Raw genomic sequence first — 25,836 nt, forward strand, 5'->3', positions numbered from 1 at the left:
ACTATCACCATCACCATCACCATGTGTTGCTCAAGGGCATATTCTCCAACTGTGGCTTAGACACAGGGAGCTGTCACCAGGGAAGCCCTTTTCTTCTTTGTTTAGGAAACAAAAGACACCTATTTTTCTAGGAAAAACTGCCCCAAGTAAATTCCACAAATCCAGTCCTGGACTAGGAGATGCCCCTCTTCTGTATTTCAGGATTTACAAGTTGAATCTCTGATACATGCTTTAGGTCAGTCTTGAATATGAATGTGAGTAAGAATCAAGTCACTTAAAATCATGCCTAGAAACGTCTCACCAGATACCACTGTTGCATGGAACCCAACTCAGAAAACCCTGAATTATCTTATTTGTGTGTGTCCTTGTGAAATGTATAATACTTTGTGTGCACTATTTCAAATATACAGAAATGGCATCATGGCATAGATCTTCACACTGTATTTTCCATGCTGTTCCATATTTAAAAAATCTATTTATTCTGTTCTGTGTACCTAAAGTCCAGTCCTGGATTTTTTTTTCAGTTCTGTTAGTAGTATCTGATAACATTTTCAGGTACGGGACAGAGACCAGAACTAACTTATTAAAACTTAACAGGTAACATCCAAAAGAACAAAATAATCAATAAACCTAACCAAGGAAGCAAAATATTTGTACACTGAAAACTATTAAAATATCACTGAAAGAAATTAGAGAAGGCATAAATAGAATGATATCACATGATTGTAGATCCAAAGACTTACTACTATCAAGATGTCAATATTACCCAAAGCAATCTGCAAATTCAATGCAACCCCTATCAAAACTCCAATGATTTTTGCATAAATAGGAAAATCCACCCTAAAATCCAGATGGAATCTTATGGGAGCCCAAATGGTCCAAAAAAATCTTAAAAAAGAAAGTTGAAGGACCTGTACTTCCCAATTTGAAAACTTCCTAGAAAGCAACATTAATCAAAACAGTATGGAATTGGCTTAAAGACAGACATATCAACCAGTGGAACAGAATAAAGAGCTTAGAAATTAAATCTCTCTCTCTCTCTCACACACACATACACACACACACACAGTCAAATGACTTTTAACAGGGGTGCCAAGACCATTCCACGGGGAAAGGATAGTCTTTTCAACAAATGGTGCTGGAAAAAACTGAGATATCCACAGGTTACACTATGTAACATTGTGTACAAAAGTTAACTCAAAATGAATCAATGTTAATTATCTAAACAAAAGAACTGAAATTATACAACTATTAGAAGAAAACAGGAGAAAAGCTTCATGACATTGAATTTGGCAACAATTTCTTGGACATGACACCAAAAGCACAGGCAATGAAAGAAAAAATAAATTGAACTTCATCAAAAATGCAAAACTTTGGGGCATCAAAGGCCATTATCAACAGCATAAAAAAGCACCCCTCAGAAAGGGAGGACATATTTGCAAATTACATATCCAATATAGGATTAACATCCAGAATATATAAAGAACTCCTAAAACTCAGCAACAAACAACCCAATTAAAAAAATGGGCAAAGGATATGAATAGACATGTCTCCAAGAAAGATATACAAATAGTGTAAGCACAAGAAAAGATGGTCAGCATCTTGGTTTCCTTAGGGAAACACAAATAAAACCACACTGAGTTATCACATCAGACCTCTTGGGATGGCTATTATGGAAAATAAACAACAAAGAAATCCTTTTGGAAAATATGACTGTTCCTTAAAAATTTCAGCATGGAATTACCAATTCCACTCCTGTATATGTGCACAGAAAAGAACTGAAAGCAGACGCTCAAACATAATTTGTGTACGAACGTCCAAGGCAGCATTCATTCACTAGAGCCAAAAGGTGGAAAACAACCCAGTACCAACTGGAGGTTGAATGGATAAACAACATTTGGTCTATACATACAATGGAGTAGTGTTCAACTTTAAAAAGGAATGGAATTTTGATGCATACCACAATGTGGCTGAACTTAGAAGACACTGTGTTAAGAGAAATGAGCCAAAAACAAAAGGACAAATATTGCACAACTCTACGTTATATGAGGTACCCAGAATAGTCCAATTCATGGATATAGAAAGCAGACTAGAGGTTACCAGGGGCTGGAGGGAGGGCAATGGGGAGTTACTGTTTGAAGGATCTAGTGTTTCAGTTTGGATAATGAAAAGGTTCTGCAGATGGATGGTGGTGATGGTTGCATAACAGACTGGTTGTACTTAATGCCACTGAACTGCACACTTAAAAATGGTTAAAATGGTAAATGTTATGCTGTATATATTTTACCACAATAAAAATGATAACAAGAGTACTCAATTTGTGTTTCCCCCCCACGGCCCCTCACAAGGAAGGAAAAGAGACATAAGAAGCAGAGGACAGACATTTACTTCTAAACGGCACTGGATTTACAAGAGTCAACCAAATGAACACCTGTATCTTTTTTTTTTTTTTGTCTTTTTGCTATTTCTTTGGGCCGCTCCCGAGGCATATGGAGCTTCCCAGGCTAGGTGTGGAATCGGAGCTGTAGCCACTGGCCGACGCCAGAGCCACAGCAACGGGGGATCCGAGCCGCGTCTGCAACCTACACCACAGCTCACGGCAACGCCGGATCCTTAACCCACTGAGCAAGGGCAGGGACCGAACCCGCAACCTCATGGTTCCTAGTCGGATTCGTTAACCACTGAGCCACGACGGGAACTCCTGTATCTTAATCTATAGGACAATCAACTGGTTTTCAGAGGAAACTCTGGTTGCTGTTAAAACCCCAAACCATCACCCACAGAAACCACAACCATCATCAACCTGACTTCTTAATGTTTTTGTCTCCAAATTTTTTAAAATCTGTAAACAAAGGGGAAGAGCGAGATCAGAACAGGTACAGTCACAAAGCCTGTCTTTTCAGTGTGTGCAGCAGGAACCAGAGGCAATAAGCCACAGCCAGGGCATGAGGGACCCCAGATCTGATGGCTGCAGATACCCAGGCAAAGCAAGGCTGCAGCTCCCCTGGCAGAAACACATTCCCGGGATGCCTCTAGCACTTCGGCCTGTGGGAACAGATGCAGCAGAGGAACTTTTCAAAGCTACAGAAATAACCCCAAACTGTCACTTGACCTTTAAAAATGGCACTGACATTTTTATCTCGCAATGCCGAGTTTATCTAGAAGACAGCATGTCCACACGCAGACCTGCTTCATTCCGCCACGGGCTGGCTGTTGGGATCCTGCAGCCGCGACAGCAAGGAGCCTGGTGACATCTTGTCTTCTGGAGCCTCCTCAGCTCCTGGGGCTGGACTCTTGAGAGCAGACATCTGGGCGGGGGGTGGGGGGAAGCCCTCTAACCCACTGGATGCCATCCTCACAGTGGTACACAACACCTTCAGGCTGTGAGCAAGCTGAACATTAGGGCTTCTCCTCAGCTGTAAAAAGGACATCATGGTTCCAAACTCATAGCAATTAAGAAAATTAAACATCTAAATACCTAGTGCACAGCCAAGGTTCAAAACCCAGCAGTCAAGTCAGTTCCCCTGAGATCCTGAGGGCTTTGGCTCCACCAGGCCTGGAGCCCACATTTCCCAATTCCTAACTTACTACTCTTTCTACCAAAACAGGTCTCACAGAGGTCTCACAGAGTAAGTGAGCGCAGACAGTTTTAAGGGGATATGTTCCCGGCCCCTGGCAATTCTATAAATGGTCCTCTAAACTGGACCTCTTGGATGGAGGGAAGGTCCTGCCTTTCCTCTGCCCATCTCAGTCGCCCTGCTTCAGCTTCACACCCATGTTGGATCATATTAAAGGTATCATCGTACCGTGGTTAAACCTCTAGGGCCCAGCAAAGGTAATTAGAAATACTGCCCTCTTGGAGTTCCCTGGTGGCCTAACAGTTAAGGATTGTCATTGTCACTGCTATGGCTCAGGTTTCTGCTGGCATGGGTTCAATCCTAGGCCATGGAACTTCTGCATGCCACAGGCATGGCCAAAAAAAAAAAAAAAAAAAAAAAGAAAAAAAGAAAAAAAAAAGAGATCAATATTGCTATCTTTATTAAGAAAGTTAATGATATTACCACCTATAATTTTTTTAAAAAGGATACAAATGAATTTACAAATCAGAAACACTCACAGACTTTGCAAACAAACTTAGAATTACTGAAGGGGATAGATTGGGTGGCTGGGAGGGATGGGCTGGGAGTTTGGGACTGGCATATGCACACTGTTGTGTATGAAATGATTGGCCATGGAGAACTGCTCTATAGCACAGGGAACGATACCCAATATTCTACCATAATCTAGAAGGGAAAAGAATCTGAAAGAGAATGGATATGTGTATATGTATAACTGAATCACTTTGTTATAAAGCAAAAACTAGCACAACATTGTAAACCAACTATACTTCAATAAAACTTTAAAAACTGGGGAAAAAAGAAAGTTAATGTTTCCAATGAAGGAGTGATAAATCATTTTAGAAGACAGGAAGTTTCTAATTATATCTTCAACAAAACTGAAGAATTAATATCATCAATAGATTATTAAAATCCTTTTTACTAAGAGATCAACATATGATTTTTGGCTTAGAGCTTGAGGGTTCAAAAATACTGAAGAACCCTGCTAGAAGAAAATGCCTTCCATCTTACTTACTTCTTTACATAAACAAGGTTAACCTAATGGGAACCAAACTTACACTGAACCCTCTTTCTAGCAATAAGTAATATTCATCAATGATACAGAGTATCAATGAATTTAGATATCAGTTTGAAAATATCCTAGAAGGTATATAAATTCACGAAATTCTTTCAGGAGTTACGCGAATAGAAAATGTTGGGGACCCCTAGCTGTGACTACACTTCTGGTCTGAGACCAAGCTGGATGACACAGTTTGTGAAGCAAGAACAGGAACAGGAGAGAACCCCTTTGTCCACACAGCCAAGGAGGCACCCAGGTGCCTGTGCCCACACCTGCTTTTGCAATAGCTTTATCTTCCCCAGGCTGGCTGGAAATGAGCTTTACAATATTCTTATGTAAGAAAATTTAAGAAATGTTTGAAACAATGAGAAACCAGCACAGGGTGGACCTCCCAATAAGTGCCAGTCAGCTGCTGCCCTTTGTGTCTCAGTCAAGGCTGGAGGGGGCTGGGCACAGGGAGAGAAGTCAAGTCATCCTCCCTGCTTCTGCTGTGGATATAGCTGCGGGTTTGAGAAATACACCTAACCTTCCCACCCCAGCAAACGACCTTAAATATTGAGCTACTGCTTCCATTTTTTTTAAGCCATGCTTGCAGCATGTAGAGGTTCCTGGGCCAGGGACTGAACCTACGCCACAGCAGTGACATTGCCGAGTCCTCAACTGCGAGGCCACCAGGGAACTTCCAAGTTGTTGCTTCTAATCAAGTGCTTGAAAAATAGATTCATTTCATTCCTATTGAGTTGCCCTCTCCTTTGAAACACACTATCTCTTTGACACATCGACTCATTCATTAACTCATTCCAGAAGGACTATCATGTAATAGTCCATGCCAGGAGCTGGGATGACAACAGTCACTAACAATCATACATACAGCCTGCAAGAAGTGGGCTTAGCTCCTGCTCTGAGATCCCAGCATGCCACCCATGAGCTTTCACACACTTTCAAACCAGCCTCACACCTCATAACCCACAAGAAGGACCCTTCTACCTCCTCCCAGCCTAAAATGTCCTTGAGATGCTGTTTACTCTCACACCTCACTTCCTCCCGGGATCCTTTAGAGACAAGCTCTATTTAGCTCGTGTCTCTTGAATCATTGTTATAACCCAGTGGGGTAATTAAAATTCCCAGTTTGCCAGCTCCACCTGGGACAGACTAATTTTGGAAGATCAAGCACCTCTACCTCCTCCTCCCCTCCAGGCCTCCAGAAACACTGTCCAGGTTTCAGGAGCAGAGGACTTAGAGGCATCCAACTAAGTGAGACAGTGCAGCTTTCTGGCAGACCTGTCTCCTGGAGCGACCACCCACAGGGAGAACAAGGGGAAAAGAATATTTATAACTAACTTATAGTTCAGCATTTAGAGCAATTTTCTTATGTTCACTGCTGTGTCTCTTGTGTCCAGCATTTAGTGAATGTTCATTAAATATATCTGTTGAGTGAATGAGTGGATTGTAGGAAGCTTGGGAGCTGAGGGACTCTGTTCCCGAAAGAAGCTGTTCCTGGAAAGGCCCTGCACAGAGACTCAGATAACAGCCTGTGTCATGTGTATAAGATAATATGTCTATTGAAATAGCAACTGGAAGATCAGTTGGCCCCTGCTTTCAATGCTAATAGGGAGAGAGAGAGAGAAGTCCATGAACACTTGTCCATAGCAAGGCATCCCTGTGGATGCAAGGTGGGGAGAGAAGGATTAGACTGCTTCCCTGTGAGAGAGGCTGGAGGCTGGTGGGGAGCTCCGGTGGGAGCTTTGGGGTTAAACAGACCCATGTTCAAGTCCAGCTTCACCACCTAGTAGTTATGTGACATTGGCAAGGGTTGCCTGCCTCTGGAAAGCTGCATGCCCTTTTAAGTTAACTTCCTGCTACTGCAGCTCTTCCACAAAATGGAGATACGGCTTACACAGATTGGGCTAACGACTATATTAGCTACATTTTAAAAAAAGTTCTGCACTCATCAAAGAAATGTGCTCATGCCTAAACATCAGCATCAGGGTGGGGGAAAATGGGGGCTGTCCTAGAACTCTCCTCAGGGGCTGTGGTGAGGATCAAATAAGCTAATACACAGAAAATCCTAAATATGGTTCCTGACCCACAGTAAGTGCTCATTTTGCTTGTATCCATGGTAAAGGATATTTTAAACATTTAAAGTTGTTTACAAAAATTACCTGGTATGAACAATGGATTACCGCAGTTTATTTCTATGCATTGGAAATGGATTCTAAACCTACCTACTTAGTAGCCTGCCTTACCTACCTATGAACTGGTACGACAACTTTGTTTTTTGGTGGTGGAGGGGAGGGGATTTGAGCACCATGCAAAACTTAAATTTCATGCTTCAATAGCACTGCAAATCAAATATCAATAATGTTATCTTAATTTATGCAGATCAAACCAAAAGGTTTAAACAGATGTATCTGAACATGATTGAATTCTATACCCAGAAAACCCCACTACTTGAGGAGCAACTGGAATAGTTAGTAAATAAGGCTGACTTGAGTTCTATTTTGCTTTGGGAGAATGCCTTAGAAGCAATTACTATTCCATTACTTTTCACACAAGAGAAAATTTACCAGCCTGCAATTTAGAAGCAAGTGGAGTAGACAGAAAAAAATGGAGTCACACCCCTAGTTTCCAAGAAGCAGTGGACAACAGCCTAAAAGCTTAAAAGACACATTCACTGCACCAAACAATCACCGGGACATGTCTTCATGTCTATTCATAAGAAAGACTAATCAGAGAAAAGTAGGTTGGAGGATGAAGAATGATGGGAAAAAAAAGACAATATGGGAGTTCCCGTCGTGGCGCAGTGGTTAACAAATCCGACTAGGAACCATGAGGTTGCAGGTTCAATCCCTGGCCTTGCTCAGTGGGTTAAGGATCTGGCACTGCCATGAGCTGTGGTGCAGGTCACAGACGCAGCTCGGATCTGGCGTTGCTGTGGCTCTGGCATAGGCCAGCAGCAACAGCTCCTATTAGACCCCTAGCCTGGGAGCCTCCATGTGCCGCAGGTGCAGCCCTAGAAAAGGCAAAAAGACAGGGGAAAAAAAAAGACAATAGGAAGAAGGAGAATACCTTTTAAACCCAAATAGTTATTTCTGGTCCATTACAATATCAGAATTCACATGAAAACTGCTGGTGTTCATGGAAAACCCTGCCAAACTGAGCTATAACACAAGTACTATAGACCTAGGGGGAGTAAAGAAAATGTGCAGATTTGACATCGCTTGCCTAAGAAAATTGCTTGTAGGTTTATACACACATTTTTACAGAATTTTCACATTTGATCAGACTTACGGCATGACTGTTAATACACTTTTAGATGGGAAGACATAAAACACCAGGAGCACATTTCAGGTAAAATCATCTTTGGATGCTACCCCTAAGAGAAACTTTGAGGTTTCTTCACTTTGCACAGATAATTAGCCTACTTTAAGTAACTGGATCAAGGGTAAAAGGAAAGAGAGATCACCTGCCTCCTTTCAGCAAATACATTCGGAATATACTATGTAGTGAAGAAAGTGCCAAACACTGCAAATGTGAAGATCCTTTGGATTATGCCTCCAATGAGCTGCAAATATAGGAAGGAACATATAAATGGTCAGAAAAGGGCAGGAGGAAACTAAGCCTCACCCCTCCACCTGCCCAGCACACAAACAGCTCAACGTCTGTCAGAACAAAGGCCCTCTCTAGTTCACAGCTTGCCAGGAACATCTTGCAAATGCAGCCTCATTAATTGAGCCCTGACCTGAGCCCCTAAAGTGTGTCAAAGCTGGCTTATCTTACAGTCTTACCTCGTTAAATTTAAAGTGAAACTTTTAAAAGTTTTTCCTTTCCTGGAAAGTGATAGTTTTTAACCTTTCAATTCCACCGATTTCCCAAGGTGAAAGCAGCTTCACCTGGCAAAGCATCTGCTTTCAACTCAAGAAAGCTTGGAAGGTTTTCTAGCAAAAAACAGAAATCTGATCAATAGCGTTATTGAAAATGTGGCCAGCTACAGTCACGTATGTCCGTAGCTGTCGCTTTTATGAAAGTCGTGTAAATCCTTGGCAAATAAGCTTCTCCAGAGAACGAGATCGATGGGGTGCGCAGGTTTACCTGTGAATTAAAGTGCAAAATCCCATCAGTGCCACAGAGAGGGTCATCACGGAGACCTGGAAACTTGAACAACTCCAACCACTTCTCCAATGGGCAGTCCAGCTTCTGTGCCTACAATTCACACTGAGCTTCATTTGCAAATGGATTTGGCTATTAAACATAGAATTGTTTGATGCAAATATTTCCTTCCTGGTAGCACAGCTCGGTTCAGGAGCCTGAAAACTGGCTAGTTGTATAGAAGAAAGCTCCATCCTGATGACCAGGGAGGAATAATTGAACACAGAGTGCCTGTTGCACCTTTAATTTAATTTGGAGACCTTTCATCTTTTACTTTCCTTCATTTGCAGCCAATGCTTAGTGAGCTAATTTGTACCTGCTTCATTTTCCTCCTTTTATCTTATCTACATTAACATCAAACATGGAAATTAGCGGCACCATAAATAAAAGATGAAGTCTGACTGGGGACATTCTTTCCTGAAGTACTGTGAATTACTTAAAAACTAATTTGTGTGTGCACAATATAAAGGGCTGAGATAAATGCCTGAGCCCTATTGCATCATTCATCAGCATTTTTCCTTCCCCCAAGGAGCTGTAGGTTTTAGATGTTTCAACTGGCCCTACCTTTTCTCCAAGAGAGCAACATTTAGACTGTAAGTCACATGGAATGATTAATCCTAGAACTGGTGTAGGGTAGGTCAACCCATTAATGCACAAGATTAAGGATGAATAAATTTCACTAATTTGACTTTTTAGAGAGTTCAATACTGCTTGCCATGCAAAGAAAAGGATGTGCTGTAAAAAAGAAAACTCAATGTCTCAATATATATGCCTGGTGGACAGATAGATGCCTACTCTGTCCAAAAATGCTGTTGGGGAAGGAGTGATGGGCGAGAAGGGGATTAGTCCTAAAATTCCCATCTGGAAGGACTCTCTAGGAGTTAGAGAACTTCAATTCCAAGTGTATGGTGTGTATCACGCTTTTAAAAATCTCTTCTGTTGGAGTTCCCATTGTGGCTCAGCAGTAACAAACCTGACTAGCATCTGTAAGGATGCAGGTTTGATCCTTGGCCCCACTCAGAGGGTTAAGGATCCGTCATTGTCTTGAGCTTCGGTGTAGGTTGCAGACAAGGCTCAGATCTAATGTTGCTGTGGCATAGGCCAGCAGCTGCAGCTCTGATTTGACTCCTAGCCTGGGAACCTCCATATGCCATGAGGTCAGCTCTAAAAAAAACTTCTGTTGGGTATATTGTATTCTTGGACCCTTACCATAAATAATGGTTGCACAGGCTTTTTATTTTGGATATTTTAATACTTACAACTGCACAAAATGTTAGTGTCTTGAAAGCTTTGCATATTTTCCTATATAGTTTCCTCCTGGCCAAAACTAATTTTTTTGTCCTCACCTTCTGTTCTTTCGTCTTCTCTTCCCCCCATGCCCATGGACTGAGAGAAAAACCTGGAAAGAAAGCCCTCCATTGTGAAAGCATGGAAAAGGAGAGATGGAGAGCAATTTACTGGTCCTTTTATTCACGAAGCAGGAGAGGATGAATAGAAATGAAGGCAGCAATTGCCCTTAAGAAACGTTTTTTTTAAAGGCCACACAGGCAGAAAAATTAAGGTGGAAGCACAGAGAGTAGCTCTGTCCTGAGGTTATGAAAGTCAAACTGAGATAAAAGGATGAAAGCATGGGATATTTGCGACTTCTAGACCTACATATCGTCCCGTTTACTTGGGGAAAGGGGAGGGATGATGGAGTCTTAGAGGGAAGAGGTCAGGAATTTGGGGGAGAGGAAGGCAACAGTTAGACGGGATGCCCCCAAAATCCAAGATTTTTTCCTCTATATTTGTGGAGGAGGAACAAGAAAACTTAAAAAAAAAAAAAAAAAAACCCTCACACAGCTGAGCCTCATTTGCAACGCGCAAGCACACACACACATACTCAGGCTGCAAAATGCCCGCCTTGAAAACTAACACCTGTTCTAACCCCGTGCCGCCGGCTCTGTGCACCTGTAGTCTCCCAGGGACACTGTGCCATCTCAGCAGCACGGGCTGTGCCGCGCCCAAGACCTCACGGTGAGCCCCAGGATGCAACCGCCCGGTTAAAGAATGGCCAAAGGGGGCCTAGAGAGGGGCCAGGAAAAGGAACCGGGCACTCCAGCAGATGGCTGGGGCTGCGAAAAGACAGAACCGCAGGGCAGCCTCAACCCAGCTGCCAGGGGGTTTCCTTGAAAAGGAGGTCATCTTTAGTCAGGAAGGGTCTTTGTGGGGTGCGGGAACAGAAGGAGGGAGGACCCCCTGGAAGTCTGAGTTCTCACTAACAACCATTTCCGTGCCAGCCGACTGTAGGAGAAAAACATGTTTCTGAGCTGATTTTCAATCTCCATTTCCTCCGTCCTCTATATATGCTTCCAGACTCAGAATCACACCGGTGTGCGCTGAAAGGCCTCGAAGACCATCAACGTACCCCCTACGCGCAGGGTCCCTCCCCAATCTCTCTTGCAGGCGGGCCCCACCGGCCAGCCCAGAGCTGGGTTTCTAGAAATCACTCCCGCGCCTCACACTTAAGCCACCACCTGGGACCAATCGCAAAGCCCCGCGAGACTATCTCCGGGACTCACAGTGGTTCTCCCCCACCACTTTCCCCCTGGGAGCCAGCGGGAACTACCCGGCGCTCCACGCAGAGTCCCGAGTGCGCGACCCGGGAGTGAACGCGGTCAAGTGCAGCCACCGCAGGACCAGGTCCCTCCCTCCCGCCCGCCCCGGGGCAGGGGAGGGACGCGCCGGCCATTACCTCCTGGAAAAGCTCCAAACTGTAGGTGTTGTCGTCGTCGGCGAAGAAGAGCACGCCAGGCTGTGCGCGCTGGTTCCCATGCCTCTGTCGCAGCCAGGCCAGGCCGGCGTTGCGCTGTTCGGTGGCGCGCGGCAGCCCGGGCCGCTTGTACCGCCGCGGCGTGGGCACGTGCAGGTGCGTGCTAGGCAGCCCTGCGCGCGCCAAGAAGCGGCTCACCAGCTCGCTGCGCGCCGCCGCGTCTTCTACCAGGATCCAATGCAGCTGCGCCACCTGGCGGAACGTGTTGGCCAGGCGGGTCAGCTCGGCCTTCTGCACCGGGCGGCTATAGGTGGGCGTGATGGCATAGATGGTGGGCAGCTGCGGCTCAGGCGGCGGCTGCGGCCGCGACTCGTTGCGCTTCCCCCATCTGCGCCCGGGGCCGCCCCGGCGGAGCGGGAGTCGGGAAACCCCGCGGCCCCCGATGTAGGGAGAGAAGTAGGGGCCCGGGGTGAGCGGGGGCGCGGGCCTGCGTGTGTCCACGTCGAGCATGATGATGACAATCAGGATCCAGGGCAGGAGGATGAAGAAGCGGCTGAACAGCACGGACTTCATGGTGCGCTCTCTCCCAGCCTCTCGGACGCCCCTGACTGGGGCGAGCCGGGGGACCCCAGCGCTCAGTTTGGACCGTGGCGGCGCCCGCGCTCAGGAAGCCATGGGGTCGCTGGGCGCTGCGAGGGCGTGGAGCCACGGAGCTAGGGCTACAGCGAGTGCAGGCGGGTGGGTAGTTGATGTCCCTACTCCGGGTGGTCGGCGGGAAGCGGGACTTGGTCCAGACTCCCGCTGCTGGCCCCGGAGTTGGGCCGCGTCGGGAAGGCGAGGATCCCACCGCACTCTTTCCGAAGAGCGGGAGCTGGGCGCCGTCCCGCGGCGCTGCGGGCGAAGGGACGCCAGCCGTGAGTCCCTAACCCGCTCTCGGGGGGCACCTTCGAGGGCGGGAGGCCAGAGCCGGGGGCTCTCCTCCGTCACAGCCCAGCCGGGGCAGCAAGGACCGGAGGCGACGCCGGGGATGTAGTGCGCCCAGCTGTGTCCGCGCGCCGCAGCGGAAGCCTGCACTCCGGTCCCTCGCGCTACTCTGCTCTTCTCAAACCTCTCCCGGCACCGGCAGCAAGATCCCAAAGCCGGGAAAGAAAGAAAAAGCGAAGGGGCGGGGGCGCTGCAGACTCCGGCGTCCTCCCTCCCAGTCCTCCTGTGGGAAGACAGCAGCGCTGCTACTGGCGGAGAGGGGCTGCGAGGGGGAGGCGGGGAGGGGGCCCGGCCCTGATGCTGACGGCCCAGCTAGCCAGCTCTGGAGGCGGCTGCGGCACCGCCTAGGGGGAGCGGGAGGAGGATTCCTGCTGGGAGGTGGGGGGAATCCTCGCACGCCCATTTCCGCGCGCTCTTAGCTCTCTGAAATGCTGCAAGGTCTTTGGTGATCAGCCAGGAAAACCCATGCACGTGAGGAAAACTCTGGAGACCTAGGGTGGGGAGTGGGAGGAAGAGAGAGGCGAGAGGGGACAAACGATACCTTCTTTGGCTCCTGACCGCAGGGGTTCGTGTGCTAGGGGTGGACAGAATAGTGCTGACAAAAAGCGCTTTCAACGAAAGGCAGAAATCAGTAGAAATTTTGGGAGACCAAGGGGTGCCTACACGGGTGTTTGGCATGTGAGATGGCCCAGAAGAAAGAATCGATCCGAACATTTGCTGCCCGACTGCAGTTAGATCATTGCGGGAAAATTCCTAAAACTCCAGCTGAGTATGTTTAGCATTTTTCTTCAGGAATTTAGTCACAGTTCCTTACACTTCACTGCCATCAAAAGTATTCCGTCTGAGGAATATGAACGCCAAACTGAGATAAAAGGATGAAAGCATGGGACATTTGTGAACGATCCTTTCAAGGAGGCCTGGGAAGAATCACCCTCATTTTCTGGATGAGGAAGCTGGGGCTCAAAGTTTAAAATGATTTCTCCAAGGTCAGTGGCAATGGCCAAGTGGAAATGGAACGTGGGTCTCCCCCGCCCCAGGTCTAGCCAGTGGCTGCCTCACCGCGCGGCCTGCATAGCCCCACCGGAAGGCTGGCCCTCCAGGATGTAAACATGGTGCATTGGAAACCAAATAGACCGTAGATGACATGTGGAACCATGACAGCGTCTAGCAGGCACGGGTAAACATAGGCGCTTAGTATGGGGTTCTTTTTTTCCTCTCCGAGCGGCCCTGCTAGCTGAGTCCCTGGCTGTCTGATGTACTGGAATGAAAGAAGAGGGACCAGGTTCCCTAGACACGTCGTCCTGGGAGGTGCTTGAAAAAACAGCAGGAAAGCTTCCCCAGCCCCCAAGCCTATAATGAATAATTCCTGAGCCCATCTTCCCTCGCTGTGTCTTGTTCTCCCCTTCACAAATCTCTCGGATCGCGCACTCTGAGTGCCGGTGCGTGGAGCGCTCTGGCGCGGATGCCCCTGCATCCAGCAGCTCCCGGTTTTCTCAGCCCTGCCCTGGCCGCTCCTGCCTAGCATCCGACCTTGGCGCGTCTGTGAATTTCCCCAAGCTCTTGATCCGAAGGCTGAGAGTGAAATTTCTGGATCCAAGCCCGTCCGCCATCCTCGCAAGGGCTAACCTTCTGCTCCACCTCCCAGTATCACCTACTATTAACTCATACTTTACATCGGCAGACCAGTGTCCCCCAAACATAGGAAGCAGTGAATCCATCAAACTCCCTCTGGTATTCTAGGATAGCTTAACCGGCTTCTGAAAATAACGAAACCTCAGGGAAAACGCGTTGGGTCAGGGGCGCGGAGGAATTCAATGTCAGCATATTGGGGGAGGCAGAGCGACAAGGGTGGGGGAGGGCATTCAGTAGAGGCTTTTCTTAAATATTGGAAAATAGCGCACATGCTGCCCACCCTTCAAAGGTTTCTGAAGTCTCTTTCATCCTGTTAGAATTGTTTAATGTAGTTGAAGAGAAATGCCTTGTGTCTTAGCAACAATAAAGTTCTAGTGGTTCCAGAATTGTTCATAAAGCCTCATCAACCTTCTTCAATAGGGAGCTCTCGGTTATTCCCACTGTACCATAAAACCTCTTTCCAAATTGCTTCTTTTCCATCCAGCAACCAGGGCTGTTCAGAGATGAGATACTTTCAAAATCAAATTTTGGAATTTATCTTGAGATGTTGACTGTGGCCCACTATTCACAGGTGTCCTACAATACAACTCTTAACTAGCAATCCACATCAAGGAGGTCGGATCATCTGTTCCATTATCCTTAGTCAGCGTTTGCTCCCAGGTTTCCCTCATCCAATCATCTGGCATCATCATAGTTCCCAGCTGGGCCGCTTGGGCAACTTTAGAAAGTCAATGAGCTTTTCAAAGCCTGTTTCCTCATGTGCAAAATGGAATTAATAAAAAATACTCCATCAAAATCTTGTAAGGATTAAACAGGGTAAGTTAAAGTATTTTGTAGAGGAGCTGGTATTATTCAGTCAACAAATGGTAAACAGAGGTAACACTTCCTCTGAAGCACATCTTACCCCAGGGGATCTGCATGATGGTCATGACATTGCCCTGAAATAGGGCCCCCACCTGTGGAGAAGGTGTTAGTGTGGGTATGGTGGCGGCTTCCTGAATTGGGATGGGAAGGAGAAGAAAGGAAATTAATTTACCCCAAATACAAGTTACCCCTTGTCATACAAGAAGGATGGCATGATTCCAAGTGACATTTATTTCAAACAACTGAATATGCTATATTGTTTTTCTTTCAGTGACTCAGAAATGTGGGGCAACATCTTTCATGATCAAATCTGAGCAAAGATAGAAAAATACAAAAATTGTTATGAATGTCCATTGGAAGCACAAAACCAGGGTAAACACTTTCAGGTGCAAAAATGTATCATGTTATTAAAATATTTAGAGAATTTATCAGTTCTAGAATGGAAACAGCTTATTTAAATGGAGGCATGAAGAAAATTCCATTTTTCTGAAGCATAATCACTGGTAGCTATAGTACTTTTTCCATATTGTTTATGATATTCTTACATAAAACAATTTAAACGTGATCTATGGCTAATAATGAAGGTTGGTGAAAGTCACTAGAGTGATTAAAATGATTACCTAACTTAAGAGCTTCTGTACATCCTCTTGGTATTTACTTTCATTTAATCTCTGTAATTATTTGTGTTAACAAAGTGAGCATTGCTCCATCTGTACTAATGAAGCCTTGGATTGCTGGAATCAGCTACAGTGTTTCAGCATTCAGCTGTTGTTCTCAAATAAACAAAGGTTAAAAAAAATCCCTTATCTGGGAAGTTAATAAAAAGGAAATAATGTAATCACCATTTTCATTTTGCCATGATGAATAATATGCAACTGTGACTTCTACAGCAAAAAAAAAAATTCAGCTTAATTAGTGCTATGTATAGAACTGATCCCATTTGACTTTTGACCCTGTGGTTCTGCTAGTGTGAGTAAATCAACCCTCAAGTAGCATTTGGGGACATCCTTGATATTCTTAGTCAAGTGAGAAGGAGATTAAGAAAAAAATATATTTACAATTAAGTATTTGTAAATATCTGATAATATGGGTATGCACATCATGTTATAAAAAGAATCAACTAATTCATGTGGGAGTAATAACATAATGTGAAGATATCAATAATCAGTACCCACGTGCATGTGAACACATATATTTTGTTAAAATAGACACAATTATGTGAAAGAATGGTGTCAAAAGAAATCTAATGGTCCCAAATTCTGGAGATACATGACAGTTTCATTGATAACTGTCAGAAAAATGACATCCAAACCACAAATTAAATGGCCTGTTTGGTTTAGTTGATTTTAATGCATCTGGATCCTTTTCAAATGTCATTTTGCCCTAGAATTATTCTAAATTATAGTGCTTTCTTAAAACTTTAGACATTTGCAGCTATTATGTACAAATGTGACATTAGGTAGTTTGTCAGTAAAACCCTACTTTTATAGGATGGATTGGGATCGAGTTTATTTAGTAAAAGTGGGTTTTTTTAGAAAACTAGAAATTGGGGAATTCCTGTTGTGGCTCAGTGGTTAACAAACCCAACTAGGATCCATGAGGATGCAGGTTCGATCCCTGGCCTCACTCAGTGGGTTAAGGATCCAGCATTGCCGTGAGCTGTGGTGTAGGTCGCAGATGCCACTTAGATCTGGCATTGGTGTGGCCATGGCATGGGTTAGCAGCTATAGATCCAATTTGACCCCTAGCCTGGGAACCTCCATGTGCCATGGGTAGAGCCCTAAAAAAGACCAAAGACAAAAAAAAAAAAAAAGAAATTGGGAATTTATCCTAACGATTTTATTGAAAAATAATTTCATTTAGTTTCAATAACAGCTGAGGATATAACATGCCAATGTTCCTCATTTTCTCTTTATTAATGAATTAGGATGCACAAAAAACTAATAAAACATTATAAAGGCATATGGCATCCTTTATATATTTTTTCCCTCATCTTAAATATTGGCATTTACATTAAAGTGGTCATTCATTAGAAACAGGACTTTATTGCAAAATTGCATAATCTACTTTTTGCAGTTGTCATGAGAATCAAAAGAAATAATGTAGATGGAAGTATTTTATTTTTATTATTATTATTTTGTCCTTTTAGGGCCACACCTGAGGCATATGGAAGTTCCCAGAATAGGGGTTGAATAGGAACTGTAGCTGCCAGCCTATGCCACAGCCACAGTAACACAGGATCCAAGCAGCATCTGCAACCTACACCACAGCTCACCTCAATGCAGGATCCTTAGCCCACTGAGTAAGACCAGGGTTTGAACCCTTGTCCTCATGGATACTAGTCGGGTTTGTTAACCACTGAGCCATGATGGGGACTTCTAGATGAAAGTATTTAAAACACTGTAGTTTATGCATGTAAAATAGAAGAGGGAAATGAAACAAAATTGGCCATTATTTGAAAATTGTGGAAGCTGGAGTATTACACATGGGGATTCCCGATATTATTGGGCCTATTTATAAGTTTCAGTTTTTCCATAATTAAAAGTTAAACTACATAAGTGATTATGTACTGCTGTTGGTTTACCAGGATGGGACTGCTGGACCCAGAAGCTGGGTAGGCAGATTATTCCATATCTCATTGAATCTGTCTCTTAGGCCTGAGACTAAGTAAGTTAAACAGTTATGTCCTATTTCATGAGGAAATGGTGTAGGTGGAAGTTGTGGGGTGGGGAACATCTAAATTAGGCCTTTGTACAGTAGGAGTAATAGTCATTTAATAAGGAGCATTTCTAAGGAAACAAAAGAAAAACGAATGTTAATGCTTAACACAAACTATAAACTCAATTTCTGAGTCCAGTAGGTAGTCAGTCAGGACAATTTTTAGATGTCAGACCTGAAGCATCTTTAGATGGTAGAGAGAGCACAGATAGTAGGAATTCAATGGTTTTTTTTTTTTTTTTGGTAATTTGACCATCTCTAGTGATGGCATCAGGTGTTATATATCATGGTGAAATTTCCAAGTGGCCTATAGCAGGCATGAATGTTGTCTACACATGATCTGTTGTGGTGACTTAGAAATTTATATCAAGTCATTCAGCTTTGGCTTGCAGGATTTCAAAAAAAAAAAAAAGCAGTTTTAGTTTTTAGTGCTGTAAAGTCAAGAGGATGGGAGAGAAATTAGAAACATTAATTATTGTACAGAATGTACAAAATTGCAGGAGCCAGATTCAAAGAGGAAAAGCAGCTCAGTCAGTGAACATGGCACTATTCAACAACCACAAGAGTGTATTATGGCTTTTATTGAAACAGAATTTTCCCCAGGCAATCACCTTCAATTTTATCAAAGATAATTGAAGCAAGACTAATTTGGTCTACTCAGGAAACTTGGCTTGATTATTTACATAAGTACAATAAGAATAGTGATTTATCAAATAGGCTATTTTAAAGGCTGCTTTGCAATAGTTTTAATAAGGAATCTTGAGAGAGTGGCCAAGATGGAAGAGCAGAAAGACCCTGAGCTCCTCCTTTCATGAGCATACCCCCAAATCACAACTACCTGCCTAACAACCATCAGTGAAATATAATGGGACCTATTAAAAAAGGTCTTCTACAACTACCCAAATAAAAAGGAACCACAACGAGACTGGTAAGAGGGGTGGATTCATGATATCACCAAATCCCATACCCCTAGGAGGATGATCCGCAAACTGGAAAATAACTATATTGAAGACGTTCTCCCACAGGAGTGATAGGTCTGAGCCCCTCATCAGGCTCTCCTGCTCAGGGGTCCTGCACCACAAAGACAATCTCCAAGAGAATTTAGCTATGAAGGCCAGCAGAGCTTAATTTAGGAAATTCCTCAGGACTGGAGGAAATAGGGACTTCGCTCCTAAACACCACATACAAAATCTCCTGGGGAGGTGAGGTGCGGGTGGGGGTGCAGCTCTGGCTCACCCTGGGAACATAGACACTAGTGGTAGCCATATTTGGGAATATTCTACCATGTGAATACTTCTGCTGACTGCTGTTATTTTGGCTCATCAGCACCAAGGCCTGGCCCCACCCTAAAGACTGCCTGAGCCCACAGCCAGCTTAGACATGTCTCTGGACATGGCGTGCCCAACAGAGGACCAAGACAGAGCTCCACCTACCGGTAAGCAGGCACTGTCCAGTCCCACCAGGAAGCCTGTATTAGCATCTAGACCAACCTCACCCACCAGGGGGTGATAGACACCAGATATAAAAAATTACAATTTTGCAGGCTGCCGAGCTAGCCTGACCATAGCACGCTAGACTCTTCACTGGAACCAGCTGGGTCCTGTCCCTGTACCTAACAGGCCAATGCAAGCTTCCATCACCCCAGACCCCATACCAACTGTGTCAGGAACTGCTTCTCTCCCTCCCACCCCAATGATCTGAAATGAGCTTTGGGATCCCTGGGCTCTGAAGCCAGACTCCAGGAAACAGCCCTGGGTGTCAGTACTCTGGAACTAACCCCAGGATCTGGCTTTACCTGCCAGTGGGTCAGCAACAGCCCCAGAGTTTTCAGGACCTGACTCTGTCCATCAGTAAGCCACTACTAGTCTGGGGCTCTGAGGGTTCTGCAGCCAGCCACCATATGACCAGGCCCTGCTAAATAGCAGCCAGCAGCAATTGAACAAGGCAGGGCCTAGCAACCAACAGTGTTTGGGGCCAACAGAGCCTACCAGATACCCAGATAGTCAGCCTGCCACAATAGAAGGATCCTCAAAGTCCTCATAGAGGGAACTCATAGAGCATATAGTTTGGGTGATGAGAGGGGGAAAGCACTACTACGATGCATATGATGCCTCCTACTGAAGGCCACTTCTCCAAGGTCAAGGAATGTGACCAGTCTAGCACATACATAAAAATACAAATAGCAAATTAGACAAAATGAAGTAGGAGTCTAGGAATATGTTCCAAACAAAGGAACAAGATGAAACTCCAGAAGAATAACTAAGAAAATGGAGACAGGCAATCTACCAGAGAAAGAGTTCAGAGTAATGATGGTAAAGATGATCAAAGAACTCAGGAGAGAGAAACAAAATAAAACTAAACTCGGGTGAAGAATAGATGCATAGAGTAAGGATTTAGAAGTTTTAAACAAAGAGTTAGAAAATACAAAGAACAATCAGGAGTTCCCATCATGGCTCAGTGGTTAACAAACACAACCAGTATCCATGAGGACACAGGTTCAATCCCTGGCCCTGTTCAGTGGGTTAAGGATCCAGTGTTACCATGAGCTGTGGTGTAGGTTGCAGACGCAGCATGGATCTCGCATTGCTGCAGCTATGGTATAGGCCAGCAGCTGTAGCTCTGATTCAACCCCTAGCCTGGGAAATTCTGTGAGTACAGCCCTAAAAAGACAAAAGACAAAAAAAGAAAAAAAAAGAAAGAAAAAGAAAAAAGAAAATGCAACAATCAAACAGATATGAATGACAATAACTGAAATTAAAATTCACCAGGAGAAATCAATAGCAGACTAAATGATACAGAGGAATGGATCAGTGAGTGAGATGAAAGAATCACTGCTGCTGAACAGAAAAAAGAATGAAAAGAAATGAGGACAAGAGACCTCTGGGACAATGTCAAGCACACCAACATTCATACTATAGGGTCCCCAGAATTATAAAAGAGAGAGATAGGGATTGAGAAGATATTGAAAATATAATATCTGAAAACCTTCCTAAACTGGGAAAAGAAACAGTTACTCAAGTCCAGGAAGTGCAGAGAGTCCCATATGGGATTAACCCAAAGAACAAGATACATTGAAATCAAAATGACAAAAATTAAAAATAAATAGAGAATATTAAAAGCAGCAAGGTAAATGTAACAAATAACATACAAGAAAACTCTCATAAGGCTATCAGATGATTTTTCAGCAAAACTTTACAAGCCAGAGGGAGTGGCACAATATATTTAAAGTGATGAATGGAAAAACCTACAACCAAGAGTACTGTAACCAGCAAGTCTCTCCTTCAGGTTTAATGCCAAAATCTAAAGATTTACAGACAAGCAAAAGCTAAAAGAGTTCAGCACCACCAAGCTGCCTTTACAACAATTGTTAAAGGAATGTCTATAGGCAAAAAGAAAATGCTACAACCAGAAACAAGAAAATTATAAAATGAAAAAGCTCATCAGTAAAAAGCAAACATAGAGTAAAGGTAGGAAATCATCCACACACAGAGATAGTAGGAAAGCTAAAAAACAGAAGTATTAAATTGTCTATATCCATAATCTTCTATATTCACAATAAGCAGTTAAGGGACACCTGAAGCAAGGAAATATAAAATATGATATCAAAATGGTAACTTTGAGAGGAAGAGAGTACAAATGCAGAGTTTTAAAAATGTATTTGATGAAAATCAAAACTACAATGAGCTATCACCTCAAATCCAGTCAGAATGGTCATCATTAAAAAGTCAACAAATAAATGCTTGAGAGGGTGTGGAGAAAAGCCAACCTTCCTACACTCTTGGTAGGAATATAAATTAGTGCAGCCATGATGAGAAACAGAATCGGGGAGGAGGTCCTTAAAAATTAAATATGGAACTACCATATGATCCAGTAATTCCATTCCTGGACACATATCTGGAGAAAACCATAATTCAAAAAGATTCATGAATCCCAATGTTCATAGCAGCACTATTTACAATAGCCAAGACATGGAAAATACCTAAATGTCCATCAACAAAAGAATGGATACAGAAGACATGTAATATTCCATATACAATGGAGTATTACTTAGCTATAAAAAAGAATGAAATATATAATGTCATTTGCAGCAACACAAATGGACCTAGATATTATCGTGCTAAGGGAAGTAAGTGAGAAAGAGAAACATATACAACACATATGTATATCTAAATCACTTTTCTGTACAGCAGAAATTAGCACAACACTGTAAATCATCTATACTGCAATAAAATTAATTTTTCAAGATTATTTGCTTCATAAACATGCCTTTAGCTGTAAATTTGTTTTGTGCACTTTTCTATATGTTACACTTCAATAAAAAATGTTTTAAAAAGGGAACATGAGAATAGAATTTTTATAGTGTATTTCTTCTTAAATGCAATAAATTTCTAATGCAAAAAATAATAAAATGCATTTGAAATGAAGATATAAGCAACTTAAAACAGTCTTGTATGTATGTATGTATGTATGTATATAGACTGTGATACAAAAACTTTATGGTAACCATAAGCCAAAAATCTATAACAGATATACAGACACAAAGAAAAAGGAATCCAAACATAACACTAAAGATAGTCATCAAATCACAATATAAGAGAACAAAAGAAGGAAGGAGGAAAAAAGACTTTCAAAAACAATTAATAAAATGGCAAGAATATACACATTGATAATTACCTTACTGCAAACAGGCTGTATGCTCTAATCAAAAGACAAAGTCTGGCTGAATGGATATAAAAATAAGACTTGCATATTTGCTGCTTACAAGAGACTCACTTCAGATATAGGGACTTATACAGTCTGAAAGTGAGGGGATGGAATAAAGTATTCCGTGTAAGTGGAAATCAAAAGAAAGATCAAGTAACAACACTTAAACAAAATCAACTTTAAAAGAAAGACCATTATAAGAGACAAAGTATACTACATAGTGATCAAGGTTTCAATCCAAGAAGAGATAAACAACAGAATGGAAGAAAATATTTGCAAATGAAACGACTGACAAGGGATTAATCTCCAAAATTTATAAACACCTTCTGCAGCTCAATATCAAAAACAAACAAACAAACAAACAAACCAAAAAACCCCTTAAAAAATGGGCAGAAGAACTAAACAGACAGTTCTTCAAAGACATACAGATGGCCAAAAAACACATGAAAAGATGTTCAACATCACTAATTGTTAGAGAAATGCAAATCAAAACCACTAGGAGGTACCACCTTACACCAGCCAGAATGGCCATCATCAAAAAGTCTACAAACAATAAATGCTGGAGAGGGTGTGGAGAAAAGGGAACCCTCTTATACTGTTGGTGGGAATGTAAATTGGTGCAACCACTGTGGAAAACAGTATGGAGATTCCTCAGAAAACTAAAAATAGAATTACCATTTTATCCAGCAATCCCACTCCTGGGCATCTATCCAGAGAAAGCCATGACTCAAAAAGCAATATGTACTCCAATGTTCATTGCAGCACTATATAAAATAGCCAAGACATGGGAATAACCTAAATGTCCATCAACAGAGGAATGGATCAATATGTGGTACATATACACAATGGAATATTTCTCAGCCATTTAAAGGAAAGAAATAGGAGTTCCCATCGTGGTGCAGTGGTTAACGAATCCGACTAGGAACCATGAAGTTGTGGGTTCAATCCCTGGCCTTGCTCAGTGGGTTGAGGATCTGGCATTGCCATGAGCTGTGGTGTGGGTCACAGACATGGCTTGGATCCCGAGTTGCTGTGGCTCTGGTGTAGGCCAGGGCTATGGCTCTGATTAGACCTCTAGCCTGGGAACTTCCGAATGCCATGGGAGTGGCTGAAGAAAAGGCAAAAAGACAAAATAAATAAATAAATAAAATAAAATAAAAGGAAAGAAACAATCATATTTACAGCAACATGGATGGATCTAGAAACTATCAAGCTAAGTGAAGTCAGTCAGACAGTGGGACACCAACATCAAATGCTTTCACTCATATATAGAATCTAAAAAAAAGGACACAATGAACTTCTTTGCAGACACTGACTCACAGACTTTGAGAAACTTATGGTTTCCAAATGAGACAGGTTAGGGGCTGGGGGGATGCACTGAGGATTTGGGATGGAAATGCTATAAAATGGAGTTGTGATGATCATTGTACAACTGTAAATGTAATAAAATTCATTGAGTAATAAAATTAAAAAAATCCAAGAAGAAGATATACCAATAGTAAATATACATGTATACAATGTGGGAGCACCTCAATATGTAAGGAAAATATTAGCAGACATAAAAGGAAAAATCAACTGCAACACAAATGTAATAAAGTCGGGGACTTTAATACCCCACTTTCATCAGTGGACAGATTATTCAGGCAGAAAATCAATAAGGAAACATAGGTCATAAATAACATATTCCATTCAAAAGCAGCATAATACACATTCTTTTAAAGTGCACACTTAACATTCTCCAGGATAGATCACATGCTAGTCCACAAGATAAATCTCAATAAGTTGAAGAAAATTGAAATCATATCAACCATCTATTCCAATCACGGTGCTATAAGTTTAGAAATAAACTACAGGGAAAAAACCCTGCAAAAACACAAATATGTGGAGGCTAAACAATATGCTACTAGACAACAAATGGAGCACTGAAGAAATAAAAAAGAAGAAATTAAAAAATACCTTGAGACAAATGAAAACAAAAACATGATGATCCAAAACCCATGGGATGCAGCAAAAGCAGTTCTAAGAGGGAAGTTTGTAGTGGTACAAGCTTACCTCAAGAAATAAGAAAACTCTCAGAGGTCCTGTTGCGGCTCAGTGGTTAACAAACCTAACATCCATGAGGATATGGGTTTGATCCCTGGCGTTGCTCAGTGGGTTAATGATCCTGAGTTGCCATGAGCCATGGTGTAGGTTGAAGATGAGGCTCAGATCTCACATTGCTGTGGCTCTGGTGTAAGCTAGTGGCTACAGCTCTGATTGTACCCCTAGCCTGGGAACCTCATGATGTTTGTGCAGTGCTAAAACAATGAAGAAAAGGAAGGAAGGAGGAAGGAAGGAAGGAAGGAAGGAAGGATGGAAGGAAGGAAGGAAGGAAGGAAGGAAGGAAGGAAATAAATGAAATAAAGACTGAAAAAAGGCAAGAGAAAAGATCAATGAAACTAAAATCCGGTTCTTTGAAAAGATAAAGAAAATCAAATCAATAAACCTCTAGCAAGATTCATCAGAAGAAAAAAGGAGATGGCCCAAATCAATGAAATCAGAAATGAAAAAGTTACAACTGGCACCCCAAAAATACAAAAGATCATAAGAGACTACTACCGCAAGCAACTATGCACCAATAAAATGGACAACTTAGAAGAAATGGGTAAATTCTTAGAAGGATACAATTTCCCAATACTGAAGCAGGAAGAAATAGACCACCAGTAATGAAATTTAATAAGTAATTTAAAAACTTCCAATAAACAGAAGTCCAGGACCAGATGGCTTCACAGGTGAATTCTACCAAATATTTAGAGAAGAGTTAACACTGATCTTTCTGAAACTATTCCAAAAATTTGCAGAGGAAAGAACACTTCCAAACCCATTCTATGAGGCCACCATCACCCTGATACCAAAACCAGACAAAAAAATATCATATACACACACAAACTGCAGTCTAAAATCACTGATGAACATAGAAGCAAGATCCTCAGCAAAATACTAGCAAACTGAACCCATTAAATACACTGAGAGGATCATACACCATGATCAATTAGGAGTTATCTCAGGGATGCTAGCATTTTTCAGGATCTATAAATCAACTAAAGTGAGATACCACATAAGTAAACTGAAAAACAAAACCATATAATCATCTCAAGAGATGCAGAAAAAACTTTTGATAAATTTCAACATCCATTTATGATGGATGAAACATTTTCTCCAGAAAGTGGGCATAGAAGGAAAATACTTTAACATAATAAAGGCCATATATGAGAAACCCATGGCTAACATATTCAATGATGAAAAGCTGAAAAGCATTTCCTCTAAGATCAGGAACAACAAGGATATCCACTCTCACCACTTTTTTCTTTTTAGGG

At 42.7% G+C, this 25,836-nt stretch overlaps 2 protein-coding genes across 3 annotated transcripts in view; both read right to left on the reverse strand.

Annotated features, from left to right (window-relative positions):
• Window positions 1-12,794, reverse strand: part of B3GAT2 (beta-1,3-glucuronyltransferase 2) — a 92,333-nt gene extending 79,539 nt beyond the window's left edge. Inside the window, exon 1 of one of the 2 annotated variants that reach the window (XM_047760288.1) lies at window positions 11,561-12,794. In XM_047760288.1, the coding sequence (XP_047616244.1) occupies window positions 11,561-12,151 (591 nt within the window). In that variant the 5' untranslated portion in view covers window positions 12,152-12,794. The remainder of the gene's footprint in view (window positions 1-11,560) is intronic. The other variant, XM_047760296.1, reaches the window with a different exon arrangement.
• Window positions 12,795-13,617: 823 nt separating this feature from the next.
• LOC125120634 (peroxiredoxin-2-like) overlaps window positions 13,618-25,836 on the reverse strand; it is a 145,990-nt gene continuing 133,771 nt past the window's right edge. The window contains 2 exon segments of the mRNA XM_047769135.1: window positions 13,618-13,820; window positions 15,099-15,189. Of these exon segments, the coding sequence (XP_047625091.1) occupies window positions 13,618-13,820; window positions 15,099-15,189 (294 nt within the window).

Source organism: Phacochoerus africanus, chromosome 2, assembly GCF_016906955.1.
Source record: "Phacochoerus africanus isolate WHEZ1 chromosome 2, ROS_Pafr_v1, whole genome shotgun sequence".
In the NCBI taxonomy this organism is placed as follows: Eukaryota; Metazoa; Chordata; class Mammalia; order Artiodactyla; family Suidae; genus Phacochoerus; species Phacochoerus africanus.